At 34.3% G+C, this 27,454-nt stretch overlaps 1 protein-coding gene and 1 pseudogene across 3 annotated transcripts; both read right to left on the minus strand.

Annotated features, from left to right (window-relative positions):
- Positions 1 to 1,241: 1,241 nt before the first annotated feature.
- On the minus strand, positions 1,242 to 11,661 carry LOC306873632 (NEDD8-conjugating enzyme UBE2F-like). 2 transcript variants are annotated; one of them, XM_079423055.1, is made up of 10 exons: positions 11,436 to 11,661; positions 9,829 to 9,978; positions 5,891 to 5,920; positions 5,410 to 5,475; positions 4,970 to 5,037; positions 4,281 to 4,351; positions 4,088 to 4,145; positions 3,541 to 3,573; positions 3,393 to 3,455; positions 1,242 to 3,169 (listed from the first exon to the last, which is right to left on the minus strand). In XM_079423055.1, exons 2-10 carry the CDS (start codon positions 9,944 to 9,946, stop codon positions 3,119 to 3,121), a joined length of 558 nt encoding a protein of 185 aa, XP_079279181.1. In that variant the 5' UTR covers positions 9,947 to 9,978; positions 11,436 to 11,661; the 3' UTR covers positions 1,242 to 3,118. The 2 variants fall into 2 exon arrangements, with proteins under 2 accessions (XP_079279181.1, XP_079279182.1); XM_079423056.1 differs by lacking the exon at positions 3,541 to 3,573 and having other exon boundaries at positions 1,248 to 3,169; positions 11,436 to 11,609.
- A 157-nt stretch (positions 11,662 to 11,818) lies between these two features.
- LOC306873631 (putative methyltransferase Mb3374) lies at positions 11,819 to 14,358 on the minus strand (annotated as a pseudogene). The gene is made up of 6 exons (XR_013785841.1): positions 14,218 to 14,358; positions 13,383 to 13,543; positions 12,830 to 13,043; positions 12,567 to 12,670; positions 12,215 to 12,354; positions 11,819 to 11,915 (listed from the first exon to the last, which is right to left on the minus strand). The product of XR_013785841.1 is annotated as a putative methyltransferase Mb3374 (transcript).
- Between the last annotated feature and the right edge of the window lie 13,096 nt (positions 14,359 to 27,454).

The following is a 27,454-nucleotide window of genomic DNA, read 5'->3' on the forward strand; positions in this document are numbered from 1 at the left end:
TACACAATAAGATTATATTATCATCATTAGAATATTATTAGACTACAATGTTACAACATTTTACACAAAATTAGACTTTAAAAGTATTGTTGTTTCTGCAATTATTAATAGATACTAAGATTAAATGAATATGCACTGTAATGTAGCATACTATGGATGTAATCAGTAACACTACTGATTACAAAAATTTATATGCATAATTTGTAGATTAAAAAGAAAACTATTTTGTAAAATGAGTCATTCAGTGTATACTGCACAGCATGCAGTGCATTGGTATTCAAACAGCCTTAAAACTGGATCCATACAACTTTTAAAATCTGAATAGATTTTGAACACTGGGCATCATAAACTTGCTGACTTTGTAAATGGTTAAAGAGGAAAAACTTTCAGATTTTCCTCCAAACACAAACTCACACAAAAATGTGCCTTGTTGCTAGGAAATGCATGACAAATGAAAACAATGTGTCCTAAAATTGGATAAAATCAAAGTTAAGAGTCTGTGCCCATTATGATTTTCTGTGGAATCTGTCAACTCTGATCTGCAGACAGTTTCTGACATCTGGCAACCAGCGTCAACTTCTCCAAACTGCAAATCTGGACAAAAGTCATGCAGTGTATTCCAGTCTTTAGTGAGCTGCAAGCCTAGACAGCAGTTTGAGCATCATAGGTGAATTTGCATTGAATTATGTCCACAAATGACATCTTTATAGGAAGCTCATTATGTTTTGAGAACCAGCCAATGATAAAAGACTCCCAAATATCTCTAATTAGCCAGTATGTGAGTATTTCTTTCCAAACAGAGCCACAGTGAGCTCCCTACCAAGATAACAGACAAATTCAAGTTATATAATTCCCAAAAATGTGTTTCCATAGGAAGCTCACCGAGTTCAGACCCAGCCAACAGTAACAGACACATACAGAGTCAAAGCTTCACATTTCATACTCTTTTCCGAAAAGTGACGCTAAAGGGGTACCTTGAGCGTCAAAAAGCGACGCCAAAACCAAAGCGTCAATATGTGACGACTTGGGATGAGACCGGGTTGCTTTTCCACTCACTCTGCTCTTTCCAGACCAACCTAGACAGCACTTTAGTGCAAATTCACATTTTACAATGCCTAAAAATGCTATCTAGGTAGGCAACTCAATAGACTAAGACAAAGTCAATGATAAGCTCTTTAAAAAATATATATATATATAAAAGCAAACTGTAAAATTTTAAGCACAAATTATTCAAAATCTTTACTTAGTGGTAGAATTCTTCTTTAATATACTTTACAAATGGATATACACCTCTAAGGAGAAAAATAAATCAATTTAAATAAAGTAAATCCTCACTAATTGAACAGGCTTTATGGCTGAGCAGTTCAGTAGCCCAGTGCATGCTACCAAATCAGACATGTATTAAAATCCCAATCTCTCCCGCTCAAACACACACACACACACACACACTTTCACACAAACACAGTACAAGCATACAAGCATTCTTGTGTACATGCACACATCGGTAAAGCTGAACGTGTATACACTGACAAAAATGCATACGAGAGCAAGAGTGAATCTCACAAAACGAGTCCTGAACATGTTCGGATCATATTTCACCCAAACATTAAAAGTAACAAAATAATATTTTGCTTTTTTGTATTATTTGATGATAATTAAGCATAGTTTTGACACAATACTCACTGCCCCAATGCAGGAAAAAATATATATTGTTTAAATGTGGGGAAAACATGCTTAATTTATCATAAAAATAATGTCTCAACCCAAAATCTTTATCAGCACATCTTCGTTATATGCAGAATAGTTTCTTGTTTTTACCCTTTGATGTTTGGGTAAAATATAAGAAAGCTCATTTCCGCCACGGGATTAAAATAATAAGAATAATAAGGACATTGTGACTTTCTTACTTTTTTTCCTCACAATTTTATCTAACAAATATTACGTTCTTATGTTTTTAACCTCGTAATTCTGACTTTTTTTCTTAGAATTGCGAGATAAACTCAATTTTGAGAACAAGTGTCCAAATTATGAGATATAAAACTCACTTGTGATTACCTTTTTTTTTTTTTTTTTTATTCTGTGGCAAAAAATGAATAAATAAATAGAACTGTGAAATGTAAACAGAATTCGGGGGAAAAAAAGTCAAAATTGCAAGATATAAACTTGGAATTACGACAAAGTAATACAGAACTCTGACTTTTCTCGCTCAGAATTCTGACTTTCTCGCAATCCTGAGTTTATTTTTTTGCAAATCAAGTCAGAATTGTTATATAAAAGACCACAATTATATTTTTTACTTTTATTTCATGGTGTAAACTGGCTTCCATAAAAATGTGACCCAGACCATCGTGAGATTCACCCGCAAACACCTCACATATTTGAACTGAAACAGTTTCATAACTCATTCAGAGGCACCCACAGATATTTTGATATTAGCGCGTGTGCACATGTGATACGGAGTAGTCTGATAACTGCAGTGATTTTACATGAAGGCAGGTGCTGAGTAACAAGAAATGGCTTTACAAAATCCACTCAGAAACCCACAGACGTATTCTGCGGAACATCAGTGGTATGTTTTTGCGATTCCTCATTGGTGGATTCCTCCCCCAGAGCAAATGAACCAATGGAACTTTGGGATTTCTATGACATCACTTATGAACAAATGAATCTCAGTGTTTTTAGGTTGTCAAGTCTTGAAAAGAAGCAGGCTGCAGAAGTTGGCTTACAACATGTGTCCAATTATTTGTGGCAAAAAACACAGAGGCACTAGCATAGGTGGTGACATCAGAGAGGTTATACATCCTCATTTTTCACAATCACCATCTTTGTACTTTTTCTTTTTTTGTGTGTGTGTGTGTGTGTGTGTGTGTGGGTGGGGGTGGGGGGGGGGTTTGAGTGTCTGCTTCAAAAAACAAAAAAAGGCCATCGGAAATAAACAGTAAGCCCCCCCCTCCCCCTCCCAAATCTTGATGCGGGACACGCGGCGTCATTCATTGCACATTTTAACTTTCTTATTTCCCAAGTATGTTTTAATAGTTTGAGATTTTGTCTCTGTTGCAGTCTGGATCGACGTACATCTGCAGAGTCACATGCATGTGAGTGTGGCTCAACAGAGACATCATCTTGCATAGTTTTTGATGAAGTCCTGAACTTTGTTCCTGAAATCCTCCTAAAACAGGAAGCATTAAGGAAATTGATGGGTTTGGATGAAACACATACCTGCAAATGCTCTGCACATAGGGCTGGGCGATATATTGAGCATTTATTAAATATGTATATTGGCAACAAAATAGTAATATCAGGATGATCATATTTAGGTTTTTCTTTAACCAATACATTCCCAAAAAAACGGGTTGCTTGTCAACATGTTTAGATGTGTGCTGGTGCTTTACCTTGTCCCGTAAATGATGTTCTGCTGCATCTATATTCAGAGGGTCATCAAAGTTAAGAAGATCCTGTGAAAGAAACAACACATATGTTGGTCTTCCCACTCAAGGAAGACGATTTTAACATTAAAAAAAATGTTCCATGTGTTCTTACAGTGAAGAGTGAATTCAATCCCCATACTACATCCTAGAGACAAAAAAATGGGTGGAAAAATACAGATTAGCCATTACATTTAACTTGAGCACCGCAGTTTTTTGAATGCTGTGTCATGCACAAGACTCTGCAAAAGATGAGAGACATAAGCATAGTCCTCAAGATATTGGTCTAGCACATTTACATAGAAAAACTATGAAAAATCAGGGTAGTGTAATGCAAAAATGAGCTCTGCGTGAATGGCCCCAAACACACATACAAAAAAACATAACTTTTTTTTGTAATAAATCAATCGAAATTAAATATTTATAAATACTGGTTATATTTTGCATTTTCTAAAGAAAATATGAAACAATGCTGGAAAAAACATCAAAAATTAAAATGATGGTTTAAAAAGCTGTTAACCCAAATATTTAAAAAGGTATAGTTATTTAAGGGCATATAAAAGAAAAAGGAAAAGAAAAGAAAATGAGGCATTTCAATACAGTTCTGCCTAGTAAACACTGTAATGAATTTTTCCAAGATGTATTACAAAAACACAAATTACCTTTAGAGTACGAGTGGGTGCCCATCCAGTACCATCAATTGAATGCTCTCGCAATAAACTTGCAAGAAATAGGAGAGGTTTTAACATGAATACAATATCATTTAAAGAACACAAATACTATAATCAAAATAATCAAAACAATCTGGAGTCTAATGCATTAAAATGTGAATGAACGACAAATACAGATACATACCTCAGACAGATCTCCCCAGTTTCTGCAATGTTTGGATGCCATATCCGAGTCAAGCACTTGACTTTGGGAGGCTGTGGAAAGCAGAAAGGAAAGTAGTTGTCTTACAGTCCGTTTGAATTTGTGTGTAGTTTATAGCTGTAAAGTTAATGTCATTCTAAAATTTTATGATTTTAATCACTTCAATGGAACAAAAAAAAGATATTTTGCAGACTGTCCAAGCTCTTGTACACGTAAAACAAAAATGAGCAAGACTAAAAGCGCCATCAAATTACAATAGAAATAGTCTGTAAGATGAATTGTAGGTTTCATTTAAATTACTTCTACTCACTTATTTAAGCTATATAATCACTGTATAAATGCTATGCTTATTGCCCTTTGCCTATTTCATGATTTTGCTCTAAACTTGGATGCCAGGGTTGAGGGCCCATGTCTGGATCTCTGCACAGCCTTCACTGGGTTATTACAGGTGCTCTGAGGTCAAGGATGGGTTGTGTTATACATGTGTGCATTTGTGTGGGCACATTCAGGCAGCTGTTTTATTGAATTCAGACACTGCAGAGCATCAGTAATGCCCGCAAACATCTATTTAACTGGCCCGCTTACAAATGGACTAATAAAATCATCGCAGCACTGCGAGTGAATAAGTGTGGCATAACCACATTACTTCATGATATGTCACAGACACTTACCACCATATTATAGGCTTCGGGAACTTCAATCTCAAACTGAAACTTTCCACCAAGGTAATAGCCTTCATCTGATGAGGTGTTTTGCAGAAATGTAAGGTTATATTTTCACTTGCAAAATAGATAACATTTGACATACTTGCAATGAAAAAAAAAAGACTATTTGCACAAATAACAATGTAAAAAAACAATATGATATGAAAATTCCAAATTATTTTTGTTTGTTCCCTCTGCTGGTTCAGGAAACATAACCCAAAAGATAATATCTTATTGGTTTATGTGAATGTGAAGGACATACAATGCTTTATTTTAAATACTTGTGATCTGTACGTATAGGCCTTATATTGGGTATGAATAGGTCAGGTAAACTCTTTTACACTGTTCAGCATCTACATTTAATGGATGCTTACAATTTAATCTTTCAGAAAAGAGGCCAGAATTACCTGGTGAAATGGCCAACTGGAAGTGACAGAGTTTGTTTTCATCAGGAAACGTTATTTTACAGGTATCTGCAGAAACGTTTAGAATAAAGGGGAAAAAAAAGAAATTAACATCTGTATAACATCAATACTGATAAGCCAATAATTATTTTCATGTTGACAAAAGAACATAAAAATTAATCACTAAAAATTAAAACCAATAATTTTAAGTGAATTTAGATAATCACAACACTAATGTACAGTGTGAAAATGTACACTTTTTTTATTATTGTTTAAATTTATTATATTATTGCTTTTTAAAGACAAATGACAGCAAATGTTAAAGGTTAAAACAATAAATGTATAGATACGTATACAGTCTTTACTCATTTAGATTTTTACTGTCCTTTAATCAATAATAATTCATAGATTTAATATAAATTCATTAAAGTAAATTTAAAATATCAATATATTGTGCATAAAAAAAAAGCCTGAATTTACTCACTTGGAAGGTTAACCTCAAGTTCTGGAACCTCTGTGAACAGATCAAAGCATGAGTGTTGTTTAGTACTGATGGGCAACAAAGACACTTATAGAACCAGCTTTTACTAAGCAGCACATGAACAGCTTTTTTTTAGAATGATATACTCATTTATTCTTCTCTGAATTTGTTATTATTGGAATTATGGTCTATGAAACGCAGATACAAGACACAGCTCTATCTAGCTATATATGGCCACCTGCATTCTCACAATACCATCTCTAAATGTTGAGTTGGGGCGGATCCAATGGCCTCACTGGTTCAGAAAATAGCCTGAGTGTTTGACTGTGGATGGGAAGTGCTTTTTAATCTGCTGGTAATGGCATACAGACTCCTCCTCTCGGTCTGTTATAAATAGAGTCTACTGCTCTCCTGATCTGGCCTGCATCACATCGCCTTACACCAGTTTACTGGCACCACAACTCCTTTCAGACAGTCACCTCAAAACACAACTCAACTCAACTCATCACGCTCTCCAGATTCAGACTGACCCTACTCATTCAAAAGAGTCTGGCACAGTGTAATTAATGATCCAGTTACAATGTATTGAGTCATGATAGACACACAGAACGATAGATAGAGCAATAGATAGATAAATAGAATAACAGAACGAACGATAGAAAGAATGATAGAACGATAGACAGACAGACAGATAGAATGATAGAACGATAGATAGATAGATAGAGTGATAGACAGATAGATAGACTGAATGAGAGATAGAACGAATGAATGATAGATAGAACGAACGATAGATAGATAGACAGACAGATAGATAGATAGAACGAACAATAGAATGAACGATAGAATGACAGAACGATAGAATGATAAACAGATAGATAGACTGACAGAGAATGATAGACCGAACGATAGAACGACAGATAGATGACAGAACGAACGAACGAACGAACGAACAATAGATAGATAGATAGATAGATTAGACGGATAGATGACAGAACGAACGAACGAACGAACAATAGATAGATAGATAGATAAGATAGACGGATAGATGGATAGAACGAACGACCAATCAATAGACAGACAGATAGATAGTACAAACGATCGATCAATAGACAGACAGACAGATAGAACGATAGATAGAATGATAGAACGAACGATAGATAGATAGAACGAAGGATAGAACGACCGATAGAACGACAGATAGTACAAACGAATGTACGATCGATCAATAGACAGACAGATAAAATAGACTGATAAAACGATAGTAGGGATGCGCCGATATGAACATTTTGGGCCGATACGATAACCGCTAATTCTTTATACATGAAAGCCGATAAATCTAAATCCAATTTGTGATATAATTTTGGAGAGCCTGATTACAAAAAAAAGTCTCACCATTAAAAGCCATTAAACACTTCAACATAAATCAAACATAAAGCAGCCTTACAAATAAATAAAACAATGCTTAAATAAGTCACTGACAACATTACTTAACGTTACATGTAAAAAAAAAATAATAATAATAATAATAATGTGCCATGGACAAATTAAATGGAATAGCCTCTGCACCGACAATTAAATGATTTTACTTAAACCATATTATTGATGAAAATAATAAGATAAAAATAAAAGTGGTGGTTATTATTATTCATATATCAATGATTTTGAAAAAGTAGTATGTTAAATTAATACCACTGTTTCAAACAACAGCATGCAGTTTTAGTGCTGCTGAAGAGCTGAATGAACACCGGTAAACTTAAGCGCTTATTATTTATACAACAAACATAATATTATAACTTATATATGCACAAAAAGACACAAATGAAAAAAAAAAAAGTTACGCCCTAATAAGATGTGACACGGCGCTCTTGGCTCTTTGTGCAACAACGCGCTGAAACACGCCAAATTAAACCAAAGAATTCACAACGTTTTATTATAATAGTGTTCTCATTATGATATAAATATATATTTTTTTTTTTTTTTTTATATTCTATATATGATAGTCCCAATCATTGTTATTAATGTTGTGCATTGCTGTTCGAGCTGCGTGCGCTGAAACTTAAGAGCTGAATGAACACCGAGTTTAAACTGAAGCGCTTTGCTGGCAGCTTATTTAACTCAAGGAAACGCAACATATATGAAATTAATCAGCTATTTATACAACATAAACAATATTACAACTTGTGTGTACAAAACGACGCAAACGCACAAGTCAACTGAAGTTGTGCTAACCAGAATGTGTAACTTCTGTTGTGGATGTGCTCTTCCTGCAACAACGCACTGAAACACGACAAATTAAACCAAAGAATTCACGTTTTTTAATAATAGTGTTCTCATTATAATATTGTATATATGACAGTCCCAGTCATATAGTTATTAATGTTGTGCGTTGCTGTTTGAGCTGCATGCACTGAACTAAAGATGATCACAGACGCGATCTATTAACGCTCTATTAGCTTAACCAAACAAATTATATAGGCCTATGAGATAAATCAGATATATATGCATAAAATAAACACAATATTACAACCTACAATTGCACAAAAGACTGCAAATGCACAAGCGAACTTAACTGTACTAGTCATGAATAGTGATCGACCGATATGGATTTTTTTATAACCGATACGATACCAATTATTTGCATGTTTGTGTGCCCGATAACCGATATGCAGAACCGATATTTATTTACTGTTATAAAGTAAATAAATGACTGCGTGAAGTAAGTCCATACTTCACTTTGGTTTTTTCCTCCTTTCAGTCATCATAACAAAAAATATTTTGAGAATTAGCAGTCTTTCATGCAGGGCTCTAGACTCATTCTTCCCACTGATCTCACTTTTGCGATTAACTTTCTCAGTTGGTCGCACGAGCACATAATTTGGTTGCAATTTGTTTTTTGTTTTTGCTACAACATTTGATTAATCGATGCATGCTGATGAACGTTTATCATAGTTTATAGTTATATGGTAACGAAAGTGTTCAACATTCAACCCATTCTTTTTCCATCGGTCGGTATTATTTGTGATTTCAATTTTGTGAACAGGAATTCCTTTTTTTGTGCGCTTTCACTTTCAAATTCGCGATCTTGGCGTCACATTTTACAAGAAAAGATAATTGTCTGTTTTGCTTATATCTATACACCTTTCACTTTTTAAGACTAAAACAAAAGATGGATTCATTGTTATTCTTAATTAAAAAGCACAACAACAATAAAACAGTACGTTGACAATGACAAACTAGCTTACATAACATTTATTAACAAAAACGAATAAGACAAGGCATGGCATAGGACACATCACATGCTGTCTTATATACCGAGTATATTACAGAATGTTTAGCAAACTCTGAAGAAGCAAATAAATATAAATATATATTTTTTTTTAATTAAGGAAAGCCTCCATAGCGTAACGTGAGGTAAACAGCAAAGATAACAAGCTTCTCAAAACGAAAACAAAAAGAAAAGTAAAACTAAACTGGCTGTTGCTGACAGGACTTGCATGTATTTTCTACAAGAACACCAGCATGTTCACATTATCTGGTTTAAGAAGCGGTCTTTTACTTTAGTTTGAAAACAAAATCCTCCGCTGCGCTCCGTCCACGATGCGCACCTTCACGCTCGTGCTGACGTGGCGAGTATAAACCAGGCTCTACCCACGAAGCGCTCGCGCTGAAAGCACCTCTCTTCACGTGATCAGTGAAATCTGACTCCTGCTATAATGTGCCGTGGCTCTGCAACGCGCGCTGTATGAAGCAGACGCTTTGGAGCAGCGCAGACCAGGCACTCGTACAAATGCGACCACGTCAAACTTTTTTTTTGTGGATAAAATCATGTCACATAAACCATCCATGCCCCTATCAGAACAGACTGAATAACTGGTCATGAACCACTGCTCCAGTGTCATGATCCCAGCAGACAGGAGGAGTGTTTGATCAATGACTGGTACCTTTGATGAGCAGTCGATCTCTGATGGACACTCTATGAGAGGCATCGTTGGAGCCTGCAGGGTTCCGGCCGGCCCTCACACCCTCCTCCCTCTTCAGCTTAGTGGCTAACGTCAGCATGCCAGCAGACCAACATACACACTCTCACACACCTGTAAGAAACACAAACACCCAAAGATGGGGAACACCAGGGTCATTGTACTTGAAATAAAGTAAATGCTAACTCAATAAAAATTAAAAATTAAACTGAACCTATTTTATTTCAACTAGCTGCCAATAAGACATTACTTATTTTAATTTAGTTTAAACTGATGTACTGAAATAGCTAAAACTGAAATAAGAAATGAATAAAAACTATAAACATAAACAAAAAATAATAAAACTTTAAAATAATGTAAAATATATAAATAAAAACTAATTCAACCTTTTAACAAAAAGTATAATATCTCATTAATGCTAAAATAACACTGGTTAACGCATTCATTCAAATAACTTTGTATATTAATTTAATCCACATCATCTGACTTCATTTCTGTTTATTGAAGCTTTAATTCCCTGTTGTCGTATCATAAAGTAGGCATCAACTTTTCAGAATAATATTTTGTATTATCTGTTTGGAATACAGCAAGAATACTTTGTAGAAACTCACAATTTAACAAGCTATGTATGAACAATAATAGGAGTGAACAGCTAAGGTGTGTACATCAATTATAATTTATTCAGTTTCACATGTTTTTGTTTTCTGAAACAAGCAGTTACTGTAATGCATTATTATAAGTAACTGAGTTTGCAAAGATCATGTAAACTGTATGTCATCAATAGCAATTACTGCAATTGATATAGAACAGGCTGCTTATATACAAATTGCAAACCACATTGGAGTTCAAATAAAGCATAAGACTGTTATTTTGTATGGACTGACCATTACATAGAACTACATTACTTAAACAACAACAAAATGACAATTTTACTACATTCCCATTATGTATAAAACTGAAACTGCACACAAAGGACCAACAGCTCTAATGTGGGAGAATCAAGTACCATGGTATTACCATGTTTTGGGTTTCACGGTAATAGCATGTCACTAACATGAAATACAAACACCAATATTTTGTGGACGTGTACAAGGGCATGTACTGTGTCAATGGTATTCTTTTAAGTGCCTTGGAAAGCCATGTAAATACCATGGTACAGGAATAGGGTAATCTGTCCGTACAACTACATAAATCAAAGTACCATGGTATTACCATCTGTTACTATAGCCTGGTACCTCTACAGCACTTTCTGTCCGGGAATATTAAAACTCTTAACCCATTTCTATATTGTAGAGACTATAATGAGCGCATCAGACACAGATGTTATGAAATAAAATAATACAAACTTTCGTAAACATCAGTTAGCGGTTTGGTTTGAGCCGTTATTGTGCTAGCATGTTCATTAGCAGCTAAGTTACACCTTGAGTCCCACTGCACAGTGCATTATTCATATCGAAACTGAGATTAATATCTTGTTATATGGTGAAACATAAGAGTTAAACATGTAAGTTTTAATACAACTCTAAAAATATCAAATAACTCGGCTGCGATGGATATTACACTTAACTTACCTGCCGCTGTCAAACTGCCCCTTTTACACCATAATCAGGAGAACTTACTCAAACTGAATTTCCCCCCCAAATAACTTCTAAATAAAAGACGCTAAATGTCGCTAAAAGAAATAAAATTGAGTGGATTAGTTCCGCTGAGTTTAATAATTTCCGCAGTTTGAGCGGTTTAGAAGCCGGAAGTTGCTCCGTTCATCCAATAAGAAGTCCGTATGGAATCAAACGCCACAAAGATGACTTCCGCCCTTTTTTTGCAAAGCAACATGAAATAATAGCACTATATCTATTTTTATTTTATTTTATTTAATCGTGCACAAATGCTTTATTGTTTTTATAAATATTGAGACACGTTTTAAACAGAGAGGGTTTGAACAATTTGAAATATTTTAGGATTTCTGTGGTTTGGAGGCTAATAAATAGAAATATTTCACTATCACTGTTACTTCTGTGTCAGTCGATGAGGCTCACATCGCTTCCAACAACTTGAAAAAAATTATAATAATGTAGAATAATACAAATAAAATAATAAAATATAATTTAATAAAAAATATTAATTACAGTATGCTGTTTTATAAATATTATATATTAAAATTTCTTAAATATGTGAATTAAAAAATGATAATGTGTTGACTTGATTATTTAGATTATTACACCACTCTTGATAATCTATTTTAGTATGTTGATTTGATTTAATTTAATGCATTACACTGGAGCAAATCCACTAGCTACTGCTTGTTTTAGAGCATGATTTTTGATTTATGAGCGGAGACTGTCTGTTTTACCGGTCTGTGATGGTCTGAGACAGTCTCTTAGCCTCAACAGGATCTTTCTCCATGAAACTTTGATAGGTAGCGAAGGTTTCAACCAAGCCAATAAACCCTGACAGTGGCGTAACATCATCAGACACCTCAGACATTCATGCCTGAAAACAAATACAGGAATTCAAGTGTCAATCTATAAAATATTATTTTTGCATGACGAAAATTGAGTCTTTAAGTATTTATAATATTAATATTATGCTGTATTCTTAATATTTAATTTTTTTTTTTTACCTTAGGCAAAAAAAAACACTATTTTACAGGATTATTGCAAAGGTACTATGCAATAAAAGCATGTAATAACACTCACACTTACCATTCTTTATCATCGTATGACACACAGTCATAGATCTTCTTGTAGACCTCTAGGGAACTGGATCCTATATAAGCTTTCCGAAAAGGGTGCAGGGCTGCATAGAACTGTGAATCAAAAGCTACAATTTACACTGAAGATCCCTAGTGTAAGGATATTCGATTATAATAAAGCAGCAGGTCACACACGGGTTGTCTCATATCAAAAATTTATAATACAGGTTTCCTGGACAACAACCCATAAAACATTGTGTTGGTTTATTTAACCTCTTGACAGATTTCATTGAGTTTGGAGGTGCTTTCTCCATACTCCAGCTCAAAATCCATGGTGTAGCTGAGCAGAGCAAGGCAGCCTCCGGGCCTCAGAATCCTGTCTACCTCCCGCAGGAAGCGCGGATGGTCAAACCAGTGAGCGGCTGTCATGGATGTAACCAAGTCAACCACATCGTCCTCAAAGGGCAACTCCTCTGCAGGGCTCTGTCTAATGGAGCGGGATAAACAGAGTTATAAATAGTGGCAGTATAAGTGTAAAAAAAAGAACAAAAAAAATTAAGAAAAATATATATTTTTAAAGTGTATAAAAACAATTGTATAAAAAATATAAGATTTAAAAATAATACAAAAATAAATGAATACTCATACATAAAATATATTAATATACATAGCATCACATAATAATAAATACTATAGATATATATATATATTTTTTTTTTATGTTGGGTTGAATGGTAGCCTACTGCCAAAGCACTTTTTTAAAGGATAATAAAATAAAGATTTATTCTTCAGGTTTATATATTGTTATCTGTGTTTATGTCGTTACCTGTAACACACATTTGGTGCATGCTCTTTGGCACTAGCTATCTCCAGTTGAGCAGGACTGACATCTATCCCAACCACCGTGAGACAGTGAGGGGCGAGTAGCTCAGTGCCCTGTCCTGATCCACAGCCCACATCCACTGCCAGATCAAGATAGCCCTGGATCTGTTCAGACAGGCAAAACAGAGTTAAGCTGGTTTGTTTTAAAAAGATGACTTCAGCACAGAATTTGAAAACTTAGAAGGGAACTGAATTCTGTCATCATTTATTCACCCTCATGTTGTTCTAATTCATATTATTTTCTGTCTTTTTAACATAAAACAAAAGAAGCCCAGGCTGCTCTTTTCCATGCAATACATTAGTGTTATGCTCCAAAAATACCAAAATAATTTTGTTTTGTAATATCAATATGTATTGTCTGTCAACATTTGTTGTCATACAATGGGAAAAAATCTGTCATTGTGTGTTCTGAAAATAATAATAATAATGCAGGTTTCAGACCTGAAGGCGACTGAAGTTTTATTTATTATTTATTTTATGTTTCATTAAATCCTTGAATGTGGAAGATTTAAGGTTTTATTAGTTCACAAAAGTTCTAAAGCAATAAGTCACTTATTCATACCGACTATCTGCTGTTCTTTTGCATATACTGACAAATGAGATATGAATCTAAATCAGATCTATATAACAGGGTCGGTGTTTCACAAGCTGAACAATGATACACCTTGTTTTCCTTTTTTCAAGTTTAGCTTCAGTAAAGACAAATGAAACACTGCTGTATATACATAAACTGCTGAGTCATTCTGACAAAAGTTTTTCCAAGCACACATCTCACATACTCTTTTTCGAAGGAATTTCAGCACTTCATCTATGAGCTCTTGAGGAGGAGACACCCGGTACCGCTGGTAAGATTCAGCATGTCTTTTTCCCTCAAAATGCCTCTGAGCCATTTACCTCTTCTAGAGCTGCTTTTAGTCAAAAGTAACCGACCAACATGAGACTAGCCTGCCCCTGGAGTTATTCATTAACACAATCACCTTTACTGTGTTTGACTTTTACCTCTGTACTTCCAGGACAATCTTATATACTTTTATTTGTTCATTTGTTTGTTTCAGTGGCTTCAACGAAATAAATTACTCATTTTTTAAATCTTATCCTTAGTCATATTAATTGATTTTTTAAAATAAATATTTAATTAACAATCACAACCTTTTATGTTACAATACAATGCCAATATTCAAAAACTATTTAGCCTTAAACATATAATACATTCACATAAAATTACTGGATAACTGGAAATTCACAAAGAATTATATTTAAATAAAATAACACCCAGACTGTACAATTGTAATTGAAGTATGTGACAATTATATTTAATGTCTACTAATGTAATCGATAAAAAAACAAACTAAGCTTATGAAGAAAATACTTTCTTTAAAATATTATAATAAAAAAATAAAACAACTTATGTATAAATTATCAAGCCACTTTAATCCTTAAAATGATTGAATCCTCTTCATCCACAATAGTGCACTCGATTGTAGATAACCATCATTTCAGCAATATTTTAATAAATGTAAATTGTGGAATCTCATCAAAAGAAACAAAGAACTGCCCCTGTCTAGATAAACACTACATCTACATCATATAGGTATATCTTACTGACTGACTGACTGACATGATGTATCATAAAACTCTAATACACATAACTGAAAAGGATGAATATGAAGAAGCCGTTATTTCAGTGAAAAAGCATCAAATGTGAAGTATCCCACAGGGAATTCTGGAAATGACAAATTACATTTTTCACTGTAAATAATGAGATGACATTCTTTTTCACTTTGCAGTAAAATTAAATTAAATAGTTTTATTACAGTTGTAGTAAGAGAACTTACTGAATTAATTAACAGGCTTTTACCATAGCGTTTTTATTTATTTTACCATTAAAATTATGATCATTTTTTATACTGTGTACATTTACTGTATGTTGTCATAGAACAACTGAAATATATATTTTTTTTTTTTTTTTGCACTGATTCCAGTATTCGGCAATAATTCTAGACCAGTTAATGACCAGCAAGCCAGAAATAGGAGATGAGATGGTATATTATCACTTACTTAATTTGATTGAGTTTGCCATCTAGAGTTTCCTGCAGCTGAGTCAACGCTCTCCTCAGAATCTCCACTCACATCAGTGTTCATACTGATCTCAGAGCAGTTCTTGGTGTGTGGAGGGCTGCACAGAGATGCCTTTTCAGTGGTTCAGTCCTACTTCTCTCAATGGAGCGGATGAGATCAGGGAAGCTCAGCCAGAGGACCACTAGAGGATGCAAAGTCTAGAAAGTAGAACAATTATGAAAATGCATCACCTTCAGTTCTGGATTGTTCATTTTACTGTAGGCTACATGACAAGACCACACATCAACGCAACAACAACATCAATAACCCTACAATAATAATAATAATGACCATTATTATTAATATTATATTTTGTCATTATTTCACTCATTAATTCAGTCTTTGGTTTACTGACCTGCAGGTCCCTCCATACTTGGTCCTGTGTGGTTTTGGTGATGCTGGTTTAGAAGATTCTGCCATGACTCTTCCTCTTTTACATTACATCACATTACATTACATATAAAAAAAAAAAAAAAATGTGAAACTAAATAAGTATTTTTTTTAATCTAAAAAAAAAAACAATAAAGCTATCCAATGTTTACATGCATGCCAAATTATTTGATTTATTATTATTATTATTAATAATAATAATATTACATTTTACAATAAGGTTCCATTTGTTAACATTCTTAGTTAGTTACCTTAGTTAACGTACTGACATCTGTTCATTACAACATTTACTAATACATTATTAAAATACAAAATTGTATCTGTTAAAATTATTTATGAACATATAATAATGAACAGTTGTATTTTTATTCGCTAATGGCAACAATGATTAATAAATACTGTAGCAAAGTATTGCTCATTGCTAATGCATTAACCAATGTTGACTAATGAAACTTTGTAAAGTGTTACCATAATAATTCATAAAATATGAAAACCTAATGTTTACTTGTTAAAGGGATCATTCACCCAAAAATGAAAAGTCTGTCATCATTTACTCACCCTCAAGTAGTTCCAAACCTGTATGAATGTCTTTGTTCTGCTGAACACAAAGGAAGATATTCTGAAGAATAACAGAGCAGGGAAACAGAGCAGTTCTGGGGCACCATTGACTTCCATAGTATATATATATATATATATATATATATATATATATATATATATATATATATATATATATTCCTTCTATGGAAATCAATGGTGCCCCAAAACAGCCTCGTTACAAACTTTCTTCAAAATATCTTCCTTTGTGTTCAGCAGAACAAAGACATTCATACAGGTTTGGAACTACTTGAGGGTGAGTAAATGATGACAGACTTTTCATTTTTGGGTGAATGATCCCTTTAATGTAAATGTATTTTTATGTATTTCACAGTTAGGCCTGCATTAGTTCCACTTTCTCATATAGCCTAATTTCTGCGAGTCATACAGGATTTCACAGCTGTAGATATATTTGCTTTACAATCAAATAAATTGTAGTTAACAAATTGCATTCAATATAATATCATTCAGTATCAGTTCAGTCCAAACTTTATAACATTATAACTAAGCCTAAATCCTGTTTACATCACATACCTGTGAGTGAATATCAAATGTGCTCACATGTGTCTCTGAACGTTTCTAATTGTCATATTGTTTATAACTTAGTAAAAGCCGAGATGAACCTGCTCATGTTCAACACTATTGGTTTATTTGTGTATTTTACGAAAGCTTCTTCTTAAAACATAGTAGGCCTAACGTTTTTCCTGCAATGAATGCAGGAATGCTCAAGACTCTGTTTTGCAAAGAAAAACAAATCTAAGATGGGAAATATTTATTGCAGTAAAAAGTGAGACAGCAAGCCTGTGCTTCTCATCAAGAATACACAATGAGCAGCAGGGGGCGCTAAAAGACAGCAGAACATGTTCATCTACTGGCAATGGAGCACTAATTAATACATTTTCATGCTTTGTGCTTTTTAACACATACACAGACTGCCATTTCAGATTATGTTGTTTTCAGTTTTAATGATATTAACCAAAACCAAACAAATGCTTCTCTGTTTGGTGTTTTATTTGAACCCTCATCAAATATGAAAGCACAATACAGCAACCTTAATTTAATATAATATTTATCATGATTATTTGTTGCAATAAATGTATTTTGACTCTTCAGATTTAATATAACTGTCCTTCTAAAGAGAAAGAGAGAGAGAGAGAGAGAGAGAGAGAGAGAGAATCCCTCAACAAATCGTGAGTGTCACAAACAATCTGTCCAGGGCAACAATGGTTGTACTATATTACATTTCACGCACGCTGATTGGCTGAATAATATTATCAGCTCCGCCTACTTACTAAGCCTCTGCTGACTTGTGTTTGGCTGTCAAATCACCTGCGCTCTTGATGTGACAGCTGCTAGACCATCAATAAGTCAGAAAGCTGGTCATCGGGCAGCCAATTCCCTAAGCCGCACGGGTTTAAGGGTTTTAATTATTCATTGGTCACACGTCTGGTCCATACACGAATCAATCAGACCAGCCTGTGTTTGGATGGGTTTATAGGTGTCAGGGCAGAGAGGCCTGGACCCGTGGACCTCAGCACTGCACAGCCCTGCAGATAAAATCAATCACTGCTGATCACATCAGTCTTTGCGTCCACCGCTTCACCTGTCAGACAGAAACACACACAGACAGCATACCCAAAAAGAAGATGCACTTTATCTATTTTTGGACAGAAATTCTAAACTAATGTTGGAAAAGACGGTCCGTTTCAGTGACTCACACAGAGATATGGAAGCTTATTTCCACCATGGAATAAAATTATTTCTGTCTAGACAACATATTGAATTTAATGATGAAGAATGAAACTGTGATGGATAGACTTACAGTCAGTGGCATGCATTATAAAGGTCCTGGATCATGTCATTTTCACAACTCACAACTTTCAAATCTATACTTATAGCGTTTTTGTCTACATAAAGTTATTCTGAAAGATGTTTCATCAGCTGAAGAATCGGTATATTCTTAAAAGTTCATTCCATTAAACACACTGTAGGCCTACTTCTCTCGGTCACAGCCTTGTTTTCATTCATGTCAAAAATTAAATATGGCGCTACCCTGACTAAGGTCCATTGACTCTTCATCTCACTTTTTTGTTCGCTATTCTGAGTTTATATCACACAGTCAGAGTTTTCATCTCACGATTCAGACTTTTTTCATCACAATTTTGAGAATTTCTAAGAGTTTCTAAGAATTTTGAGATACAATTCTGTAGAAAAAAGTGTGGAATAAACTCTCAATTGCGAGAAAAAGTAATTGTCGCAATTATACCGTTTTAATATTTTATTCTGTGGCCAAAACACAGCAGTAACTTTCAAACCAAGACACATTCTGTAGGTCAACTTGACAAATTTGTGTGAGGAATCATGGGAAAATGTTTGTCCTTCAACCAAGGACGTCATGCACTTATTATTCTTAAGGGGGCACAGTCGGGGGGATGGGGGTTGACACAGCAGTAGGCTTATGTTTTACTTATTTTTTTCCTTTTTTAAGCTATTCAAAATATTCCCAGTAATTAAACTGTAAGTAAATGCATTTTGCACCTTTATATATCATGTAAGTTAATCTATAACAGGCGATGGGCAAATTAGCCTAATTTTCTATTAGGGTCATTCTATGGAAATGTCAATTTTTCTGTCCCTAGCCTTTACAGAAATATTTCACTTGAAAAACACTATATAGGTTTACGATTTAAAATGGAACAATATGTTCTTTGAACAGTTACACCTTCTTGAGCCATCAATATTGCAATGTTTGCTTTTAATGAATTATATAGAATTCCAAGCACCACAAAACTGCTCGTCCCCACAGCCATGTACAGAGAAAAAGTGCTTTATTTTGAGGTCCAAAACAGGGTTTTCTACCATTTAAAATACAATAATGTATTTATAACTATCAAATATATGATGTAAATGACATAAAAAAACTAAATGGTGAATAAATATTATAAAATAATGAAAGTAGTGATCCCCTGGAGTTGTGCCACTGGTGTTACCTTTTTAACAAAAATAGTTTATTTTGAAATAAAAATCACAGTTATGACATCACTTGATTTCCTTCTTCCTCTTTCCCGAAGATCTATGAAGAATTTGTTTTTTTTTAATTACCATCACATGTGTCACCTTCCTTATGGGTAAATAAATGCACAAAAAATTAAAAAAATTAAAAATGATTCAAATAATCTGTCATTTATCTATATTCTTAAAGTCAAAAGGTAATAATAATGTGGTCTAAGTTTAAATATTAGAAAAATAAATATATTTTAAGACATTTTGCCATACCAAAAGTGGACATTTCTGTAGAATGACCCATTAACTACGCATAAAATTAGACTTTTTACTTAAGAACCACATGCCTTAAAATATTTTATGACTGCCTTTGTATTTAACATGAATTTAATAAAACGTTGTAAGTTACTAATCAGATTTTTTTTTGGTGAATATGTTTATTTTGGGTTAATCTCTTTACATTTATTTGTGGATCATAATATTTGGAATAATTACACAAAAATAACTACCTTATCCATTAAGGTTGTTTGAAAGAAAAAACATAGAAGAATGGGGTGCATTGGTAACTGTAAGGCTTTCGTGTCGGATGCGTAGGTTATGTTTCATTCCAGCTTGAGCAGTATGACGTTACAAACACATTAACACACTTTATTACTGTATATACTTTTATTAAACCCTTTTACTCATAAACGTAGGCTCACAGGCCTTCAAATGACAAAGCATTCTTCTCCTTTGTAAGTTTTAGAAATGCGTGAGTCATCGGATCTTGTGTAAAGATACCAGATTCTTTCAAGCTGAAATCCAAAAGCGGTTAGACAACAACTTTAGCATCACCACACAAAACAATTTTACTTATAAACCTTGCCTGTAAAAAGAAAACTTTGCCTGTTTTTGTTCATTGCTTTTTATGCATTCCTGAACGATGCTACTCTTCAGAAAGATCAACGTCATTATTGTGAACATTGAAACAGAACGATAACTTTTATAACAAAAGACTTCAGTTTTGTGAGCATAAAGATCTATCTTCCAAATAACTTTCTCAAAGGCCAGTTTTATGAATACATTAACATCAAAACTAATGGCCAATATCCTGATGTTCCTCTGGTTATTGCTACAAGAACATTCATATCTGTACATACACGCTCTAAAAAGTCAATAGAGCGAGAAGAGGAAAACGTTTTTCTAATGAACATGCTCTCACTAGATGCTTGGGGTTAGTGATTTGAACAAAATGTTTGGTCCGCAACGCAACCCACTACAGACATAAATGATTTGCCAAATCATGAAACTCGTTGAGAAGAGGTGTGCTATTACTTATCTAAGAAATCAGAATTATGATATTCATCTGGCAGATATTAAAACAGGTAGAATACTGAACTATAGATGTACATCATCCACCCTAAATGCTCAAGCAATCACCAAGCATGTAAAAAAAAAATACTCAGTAGGGTAGACTGAGTACATTTGAGACGTGTGTACAGTTAAAACACCTTAAATAACTTGCATACGCAAGAACCCCGAGCCGTGATTTTTGCTCCACACATGTGTAATAGTGTTCTCTTTGATCGTGGGAAATTTGAAATGTGTGCGTCTTTCCACTCTGAAGATGTCGGCAAAAGTTTTTTTTCCAAGGTGAGATTTTCATTTCACCATGTCCCTTCCACAATGAATAGCTTATTAATCTTTTATGGTTGTTAAGCTTAACATATATAATTGCAAACATTACTTTGTGCTCTAAAAATATACATTTTATGACATTGTGCCATGCAAGGTCTTTTCCATGTTACGCCCCGTCTAGGGGTAGAGCACAACATGGAAAGAAAACGAGTGTGAACAGTCAACTTCTTTTGAGTTTTTATTTGGGAGTTCACTTTCAGGAGCCGACAGTGCCAAAATAATTAACAAAACATTCTAAATATTAGACCCCCTAAATTCCCTACCAAAATAAAGAAACAAAAATACAATTCTCTAACCTAACTGCCTAATCCAAAACAAAAATCCAAACGTTACAAAAACAAAAGATGGCGTCTGACTCCTTACTTTCCCAATCATTAGCTATTTACAGTATTTACAATAAATATTTACAGAGAGACATCAAGTTCAAAGGGATAATTCAAGATCAGAATAACACAACAGGCAAGGGTCAGGAGTAGTGTTATACAACCAACTAATATCCAAACAATCTCGCTCACAAACAATATCTCTAGGCATACAAACAGAGTCAACCAGCGACAGCATAGTTTACAAAATGGCCTCCCCCCCCTTCCAAAGGAAATGCTGTCATCCTGTTTAAAAGGGAGAGAAGACCAATCAGAGGACGACATCAATGAGTCTGCAGGAACCAATCAGCAGCAACCTGGGCAGACACACACAAACCAACAGACCAAAACACAGCAAAACCATAGGGTCGTAACACCCCCACACATAAGAGTAAACATGTTTTACATAGTTTACAATTAACACCTAGACAGAGAATCTGCTATCACGTTGTCAGCACCCTTCTTGTAATGGATTTGCAAATTAAAGCTCTGACAGACGAGGGCCCAACGCATGAGTCTCTGGTTTTTGTTACACATTCTTTGGAGAAAAACGAGGGGATTATGGTCAGTGTATACATCAATGGGTTGTGGACTAGAACCAATATAGACTTCAAAATGCTGTAGAGCCAATAAAAGAGCCAGGGCTTCCTTTTCAATAGTACTATAGTTTACTTGATGACGATTAAATTTTTTTGAGTAGTAACATACGGGATGGTCGATTCCTTGGTCATCTTCTTGTAATAGGACAGCACCCGCCCCATTTCCACTGGCATCCACTTCAAGCTTGAAAGGCCGACTGAAGTCAGGAGCAGCTAGAACAGGAGAACTGCATAACAGACTCTTCAAAGAATTAAATGCACACTGACAGTTATCATTCCACTTGAAATTGATATCTTTGCGAAGGAGATCTGTGAGGGGTTTCACAACAACAGAAAAATTCTTACAGAAACTCCGGTAGTAACCGGTCATCCCAAGAAATCGTCTAAGATCTCTTTTGCTTTTAGGCACAGGAAAGTCAACAATGGCCTGCACTTTGGCTTCCACAGGGCGAACAGCACCATGACCAACTTCTTTGCCTAAATAAGTGATAGTAGCATGACAAAACACAACATTTTGCCTGGTGAGAGTGTGGTTACAGGTGTTGCAATAACTTCGCTATCTGACGATTTGGAAACTGCGGAGGCAGAATTCAACTCCAAAGATGCGGCTCGCATGGATCCTGTTAATCCTTCTCCGGTAAAAGACCCCTTACTGGCTGTCCGGTTGAAAGAACTGGAAGTGGATGACCGGTTACTACCGGAGTTTCTGTAAGAATTTTTCTGTTGTTGTGAAACCCCTCACAGATCACAGATCACAGTGGTAAAGTGGGTACAGTTGAGACACCCTTTATATATTGCTATGTACTGTATATAGTAATGGTTCAATCATAGAAAATAAAATGCATACAGAGGCTGTGTGTGTTTGTGTACTGGTATTACATACATTATGGGGACCAAATGTCCACAAGTACAGTATTACCAGTAAATTCTAACCTTATGGGAATATTGTTTAGGTCTCCATGATGAAACAAGCTTATAAATCATACAGAATGATTAAAAATGTAAAAATGCAGAAAGATCCGAGTGATGTGTAGGTTTAGGGCTAGGGTTATAGAATATACAGGCATGTATACTGTTATTTTTACTGTTATGTTAACATTTGTACAGTTTGCCATATTTTGTAGTGTTAAATATTGTTAATATTTTGTTTAACTGAATCTGAATTAAATAAAGCAAATAAATAAATGTATTTTTAAACTGTAATTATTTAAAACTGTAATTTTGTAATTTATTACATTTGCAATAAATGGTTAGCCAGCTTCTGAGCAACTGTACCATGATACTGTTTCAACTGTTCACCATATGGGTACAGTTGAGACAAAAATGCACCCGATGTTTACAGTGGGGATCGAAAGTTTGGGAACCCCTTGCAGAATCTGTGAAAATGTGGATAATTTTACCAAAATAAGAGAGATCATAATCTTCAGTTTTCCAGCATCTTTTGCATATTTGAACCCTTTCCAGCAGTAACTGTATGATTTTGAGATCCACCTTTTCACGCTGAGGATGATTGAGGGACTCAAACACAACAATTAAAAAAGGTTCAAACATTCACTGATGCTCCTGAAGGAAACACGATGCAATAAGAGCCGGGGGTGAAAACTTTTGAATTTGAAGATCAAGGTAAATTGTACTTCATTTGTCTTCCAGGAAACATGCAAGTATCTTCTGTCGCGTCAGAAGGGCAGTACTAAATGGAAAAATATGATATTTCAACAAAATAAGAAAAATTTGGACATCTTCATCCTGTTCAAAAGTTCCCCCCCCCCCCCCCCCCAAGGGTTCCCAAACTTTTGAATGTCGTTATTTTAATAATTTCAGCTATTTTTTTTTGTCTTGTGGACTATATGTAAACATCTTTTATGGAAAATATCTTATTCAGGACAGCGCTAAATAAAAAATAACATGCATTTTGTATGATCTCTCTTATTTTGGTAAAATTATCCACATTTTCACAGATTCTGCAAGGGGTTCCCAAACTTTCGCATGCCACTGTATGAACTAATTGTAGAAAATCGAAACTATTATGGCTATTATCAATTTATGATATTTTAGTACACAAGTAAAAGAAATATCATGCGAAAAATCACTTCATTTCAGCATCTAGTTTTTGTGTAGTGATGAAAAAAGCAGAAAGTGTCTCTACTGTACTCATTTTAACAACTATCCTGCTAGAAACCATCTAGAAGGCTCACAAAGCAATACATTAAAAACAGAACAATCGGTTAGAAGAATATTTCTTATGACATACAGTATGGAATATAGTTTACCTAAAAATGAAAATTATGTCATAATTTACTCACCCTCATGTTGTTCCAAATATGTATGAATTTCTTTCTACTGTTGAACACAAAAAATGATATTATAAAGAATAGTAATCTACGTCTTTGAGTTTAAGAGAATTAAAGTGCTGATTATTTTGGTCTACTCTGAACATCAAGCCTAAATACCAGGAAAAAGTACTGTACCATTATTAAAAATCCAAATGCACTGTATAACATGAGAACAACACACACTCAGAAGATGCTAACATTGCTTTTTTTATTCAAGCATCCATCCGCAAAACCCATGAGAGGATAAAAAGAGAGAGAAGGGGATTCTGTTGCATGTTTGTGTTGGGTAGTTTAACTTCGTAATAACCAACTACAGCTAGATTATTAAACAAATTACTCATCATCTCTTTAAACGCAATTGATTCAAGCGAAATGCGATTAAAATTTGTTTAAATCCTGAATCAGCCATTTGCAGGTAAATGAGGATAACGATTAGAGTGCAGATGTGGTTGCTTTGATTAATGTGGTTTTGTCAATGCCCGTCTCTCTGATGTCATCCAAACCATTATGTTCTGATTTAAGCAATGCTGCAAATTCCTCCTGATTCTCATTTACCGTCACCTCAAAGCCCAGCATCTGACCGACCCCTAAATCTGACCTTGTTAGTATGACTGACTCTAGAGACGTATGTGTGTGCGTGTTTGGCTAAGGAAAATAGTGTGCTGCTACATTTAAGCCCCCTTTTAATTACTGCCCAACACCCCATAATGACAATTAGATGAGATTCAGTGGCAAAGGCATATATCAAAGTCACTGAGGAATGGGGGAAAGAGAGATCTTTGTTCGTCATTCCTTGATTGAGAAGCCTGAATTTTTATTCAATCATACTGAGACTTTGATTGACAGAATCTAAACAAATTTTGGACACTTTTAAACGGATGACCACTAGCTTGGACAATGGCATTACAGAGCAATTATATGCAAAGCTGGTGTAGGCCTAAAGAAAAATGCCATTAATTTAATGTTAATAATATAATGTTAATATGGCAACTAACTTAACTAAAATCTGCTTTGTAACATTAAAATATACTGACAAGAACCATTATAATGCAGGTGGTAAACTAGAATTCCACATGATGAATCAACAGTGAATATATGACCATGAACAATAATGAATACATACAAACACATCACTTTATCAGGAAAAATCGACGACAAAATCATGCAATAAACATTTTATGAACATAGAATGTAACATACGACACCCTAATGTGCATAAGTAATCACAGAAATAAATAAATTAAATATAATCATAATGAGAATATAATTTTACTGCTTTTCACCAGCTGTATTTTTATTTATTATAAACATTTATAAATATATTTTTTATTAAAAACAATCACCAAGCAACACCCTAGCAACGGTCTACAAACCATCCAACCCGTCGTAATGTACCTTACTTATATTTAATATATTTATACTTAATATTTATATATATTTTTGCAATTTACTCTTATTTATTATTCACTGTAATTTTACAGTTTACTGTAAAAGCACATGTGATGTGTCCTGCTATAATATATGTATTTTTTACCATAAATTATATGATATGTCATACTTTTTACAAAACAGTATGGCGTTAAGAGTGAAATTTCTTCTATAACTTGAATAAAATATATATTTAACCTCACCATCTTCAGTCTAACAACATGAGAAAGAGTTTATAAAGAGGAAAACTTAAACAGATCACCTAAATTCTGTGATTATGGTGAATTTCTTTAAATCAAAATATCTTCGAATAATTTCCTACTCCTGTCATTTCAGATTCCGTTCAAATTCTTCACATTCTGTGAAGTGTGGCCAATTCTATTCAAATTCGCACTGACGAACTTCAAGGGAGCCTATTCTTCAATTGTGAATTTTGCTCATCTGTAACATCATAATCTTACAATGGCATTCTTAAACATGCACCAGCTGTATTATGAATACATTTTCAGTGTCATCTTTTTAAGGTCTCATTATTTGAAAGCATTGTGTCATAAAAACTAGTTTCCTTTTGCTAATGTTGATCAATTTAATTTCTTGCATCTAATCCCTAAGAGGTAGCCTTGTGTGAAATAAGATAAATTGATTTTGCATTGATTTGAGCTCATTCTTTTCAGTTCATTCTGGTCGTGTGTGGAGGGGGCGGATCTTTCCCTTCAGCAGAAGCAGGTGCCTAATAAATCAGGCCTAATGTTTAATGCATTCACAACCATGGTGATGGTAACGAGGTTAAACATATATTTTTCAAAAGCACTGACCTGTGCCTGTGCTCCTTTGTCATCACTTCCTTAATGAAAACCTTTGATCACTCGTGCTACAAAGAGAAAGGCAAATGGATTTATTGAGCAAGGGATACATTTTGAGTTAGTTTTGCAACCTAGAAAAACACTCATACCTCCTTGAAAGCTTTCCACCTCCATGCTCTGCATTATGAATGACTGTAGATGCAGACATGATGTCCTTGACATGCCTCTTTAAGTGACATGGTCGAATTCCTGCTTTTGGAATTTAATCAAAATAGCATTACTAATTTCATTGATTTTTTTCCACTCTTCCAACATACATCAGCCCTATTGATCATCAATATTTCCTAACCAAAGAAAAATACACCCGTAATCTTACATTTGTCTCCTTTAAAAAGATTGTCATTAATTATGCTCAGGTTTCCCAACCCAGAAGATAATTTAATTTTAATATGAGCATTGGCTCAATTCCTTACAAGTACCATAGAGTTCATATTGAGATTTTTGACTTTTGATTGGAAAATGTTAGCATAGTTTAAGACATTGTTGAGACTCTTGTGAAACTCCAGAAAATAAATCTTGGGTCAGGAGAAATATTTGAGAAGCATAACGTTTCTATGTGTTAATGTGTTAAAAAATGGATAATAAAGACATTTAATGTCTGCAGTTAAAGCTGAGATCATCTGATCATGGAGATGAACTTGGTAAG

Source organism: Barbus barbus (assembly GCF_936440315.1).
Source record: "Barbus barbus genome assembly, chromosome: 8".
Lineage (NCBI taxonomy): Eukaryota > Metazoa > Chordata > Actinopteri > Cypriniformes > Cyprinidae > Barbus > Barbus barbus.

Bases quoted from the DNA above. Each gene is read 5' to 3' on its own strand.
- LOC306873632 (XM_079423055.1), bottom strand. From the start codon at position 9,946: ATGCTGACGTTAGCCACTAAGCTGAAGAGGGAGGAGGGTGTGAGGGCC. The intron at 5,476-5,890 runs GTGAGTAAATTC...ACGTTTCTGCAG, and splicing joins ACTTGAGGTTAACCTTCCAA to ATACCTGTAAAATAACGTTT. The intron at 4,146-4,280 runs GTATGTATCTGT...ATTTCTTGCAAG, and splicing joins ACTGGGGAGATCTGTCTGAG to TTTATTGCGAGAGCATTCAA.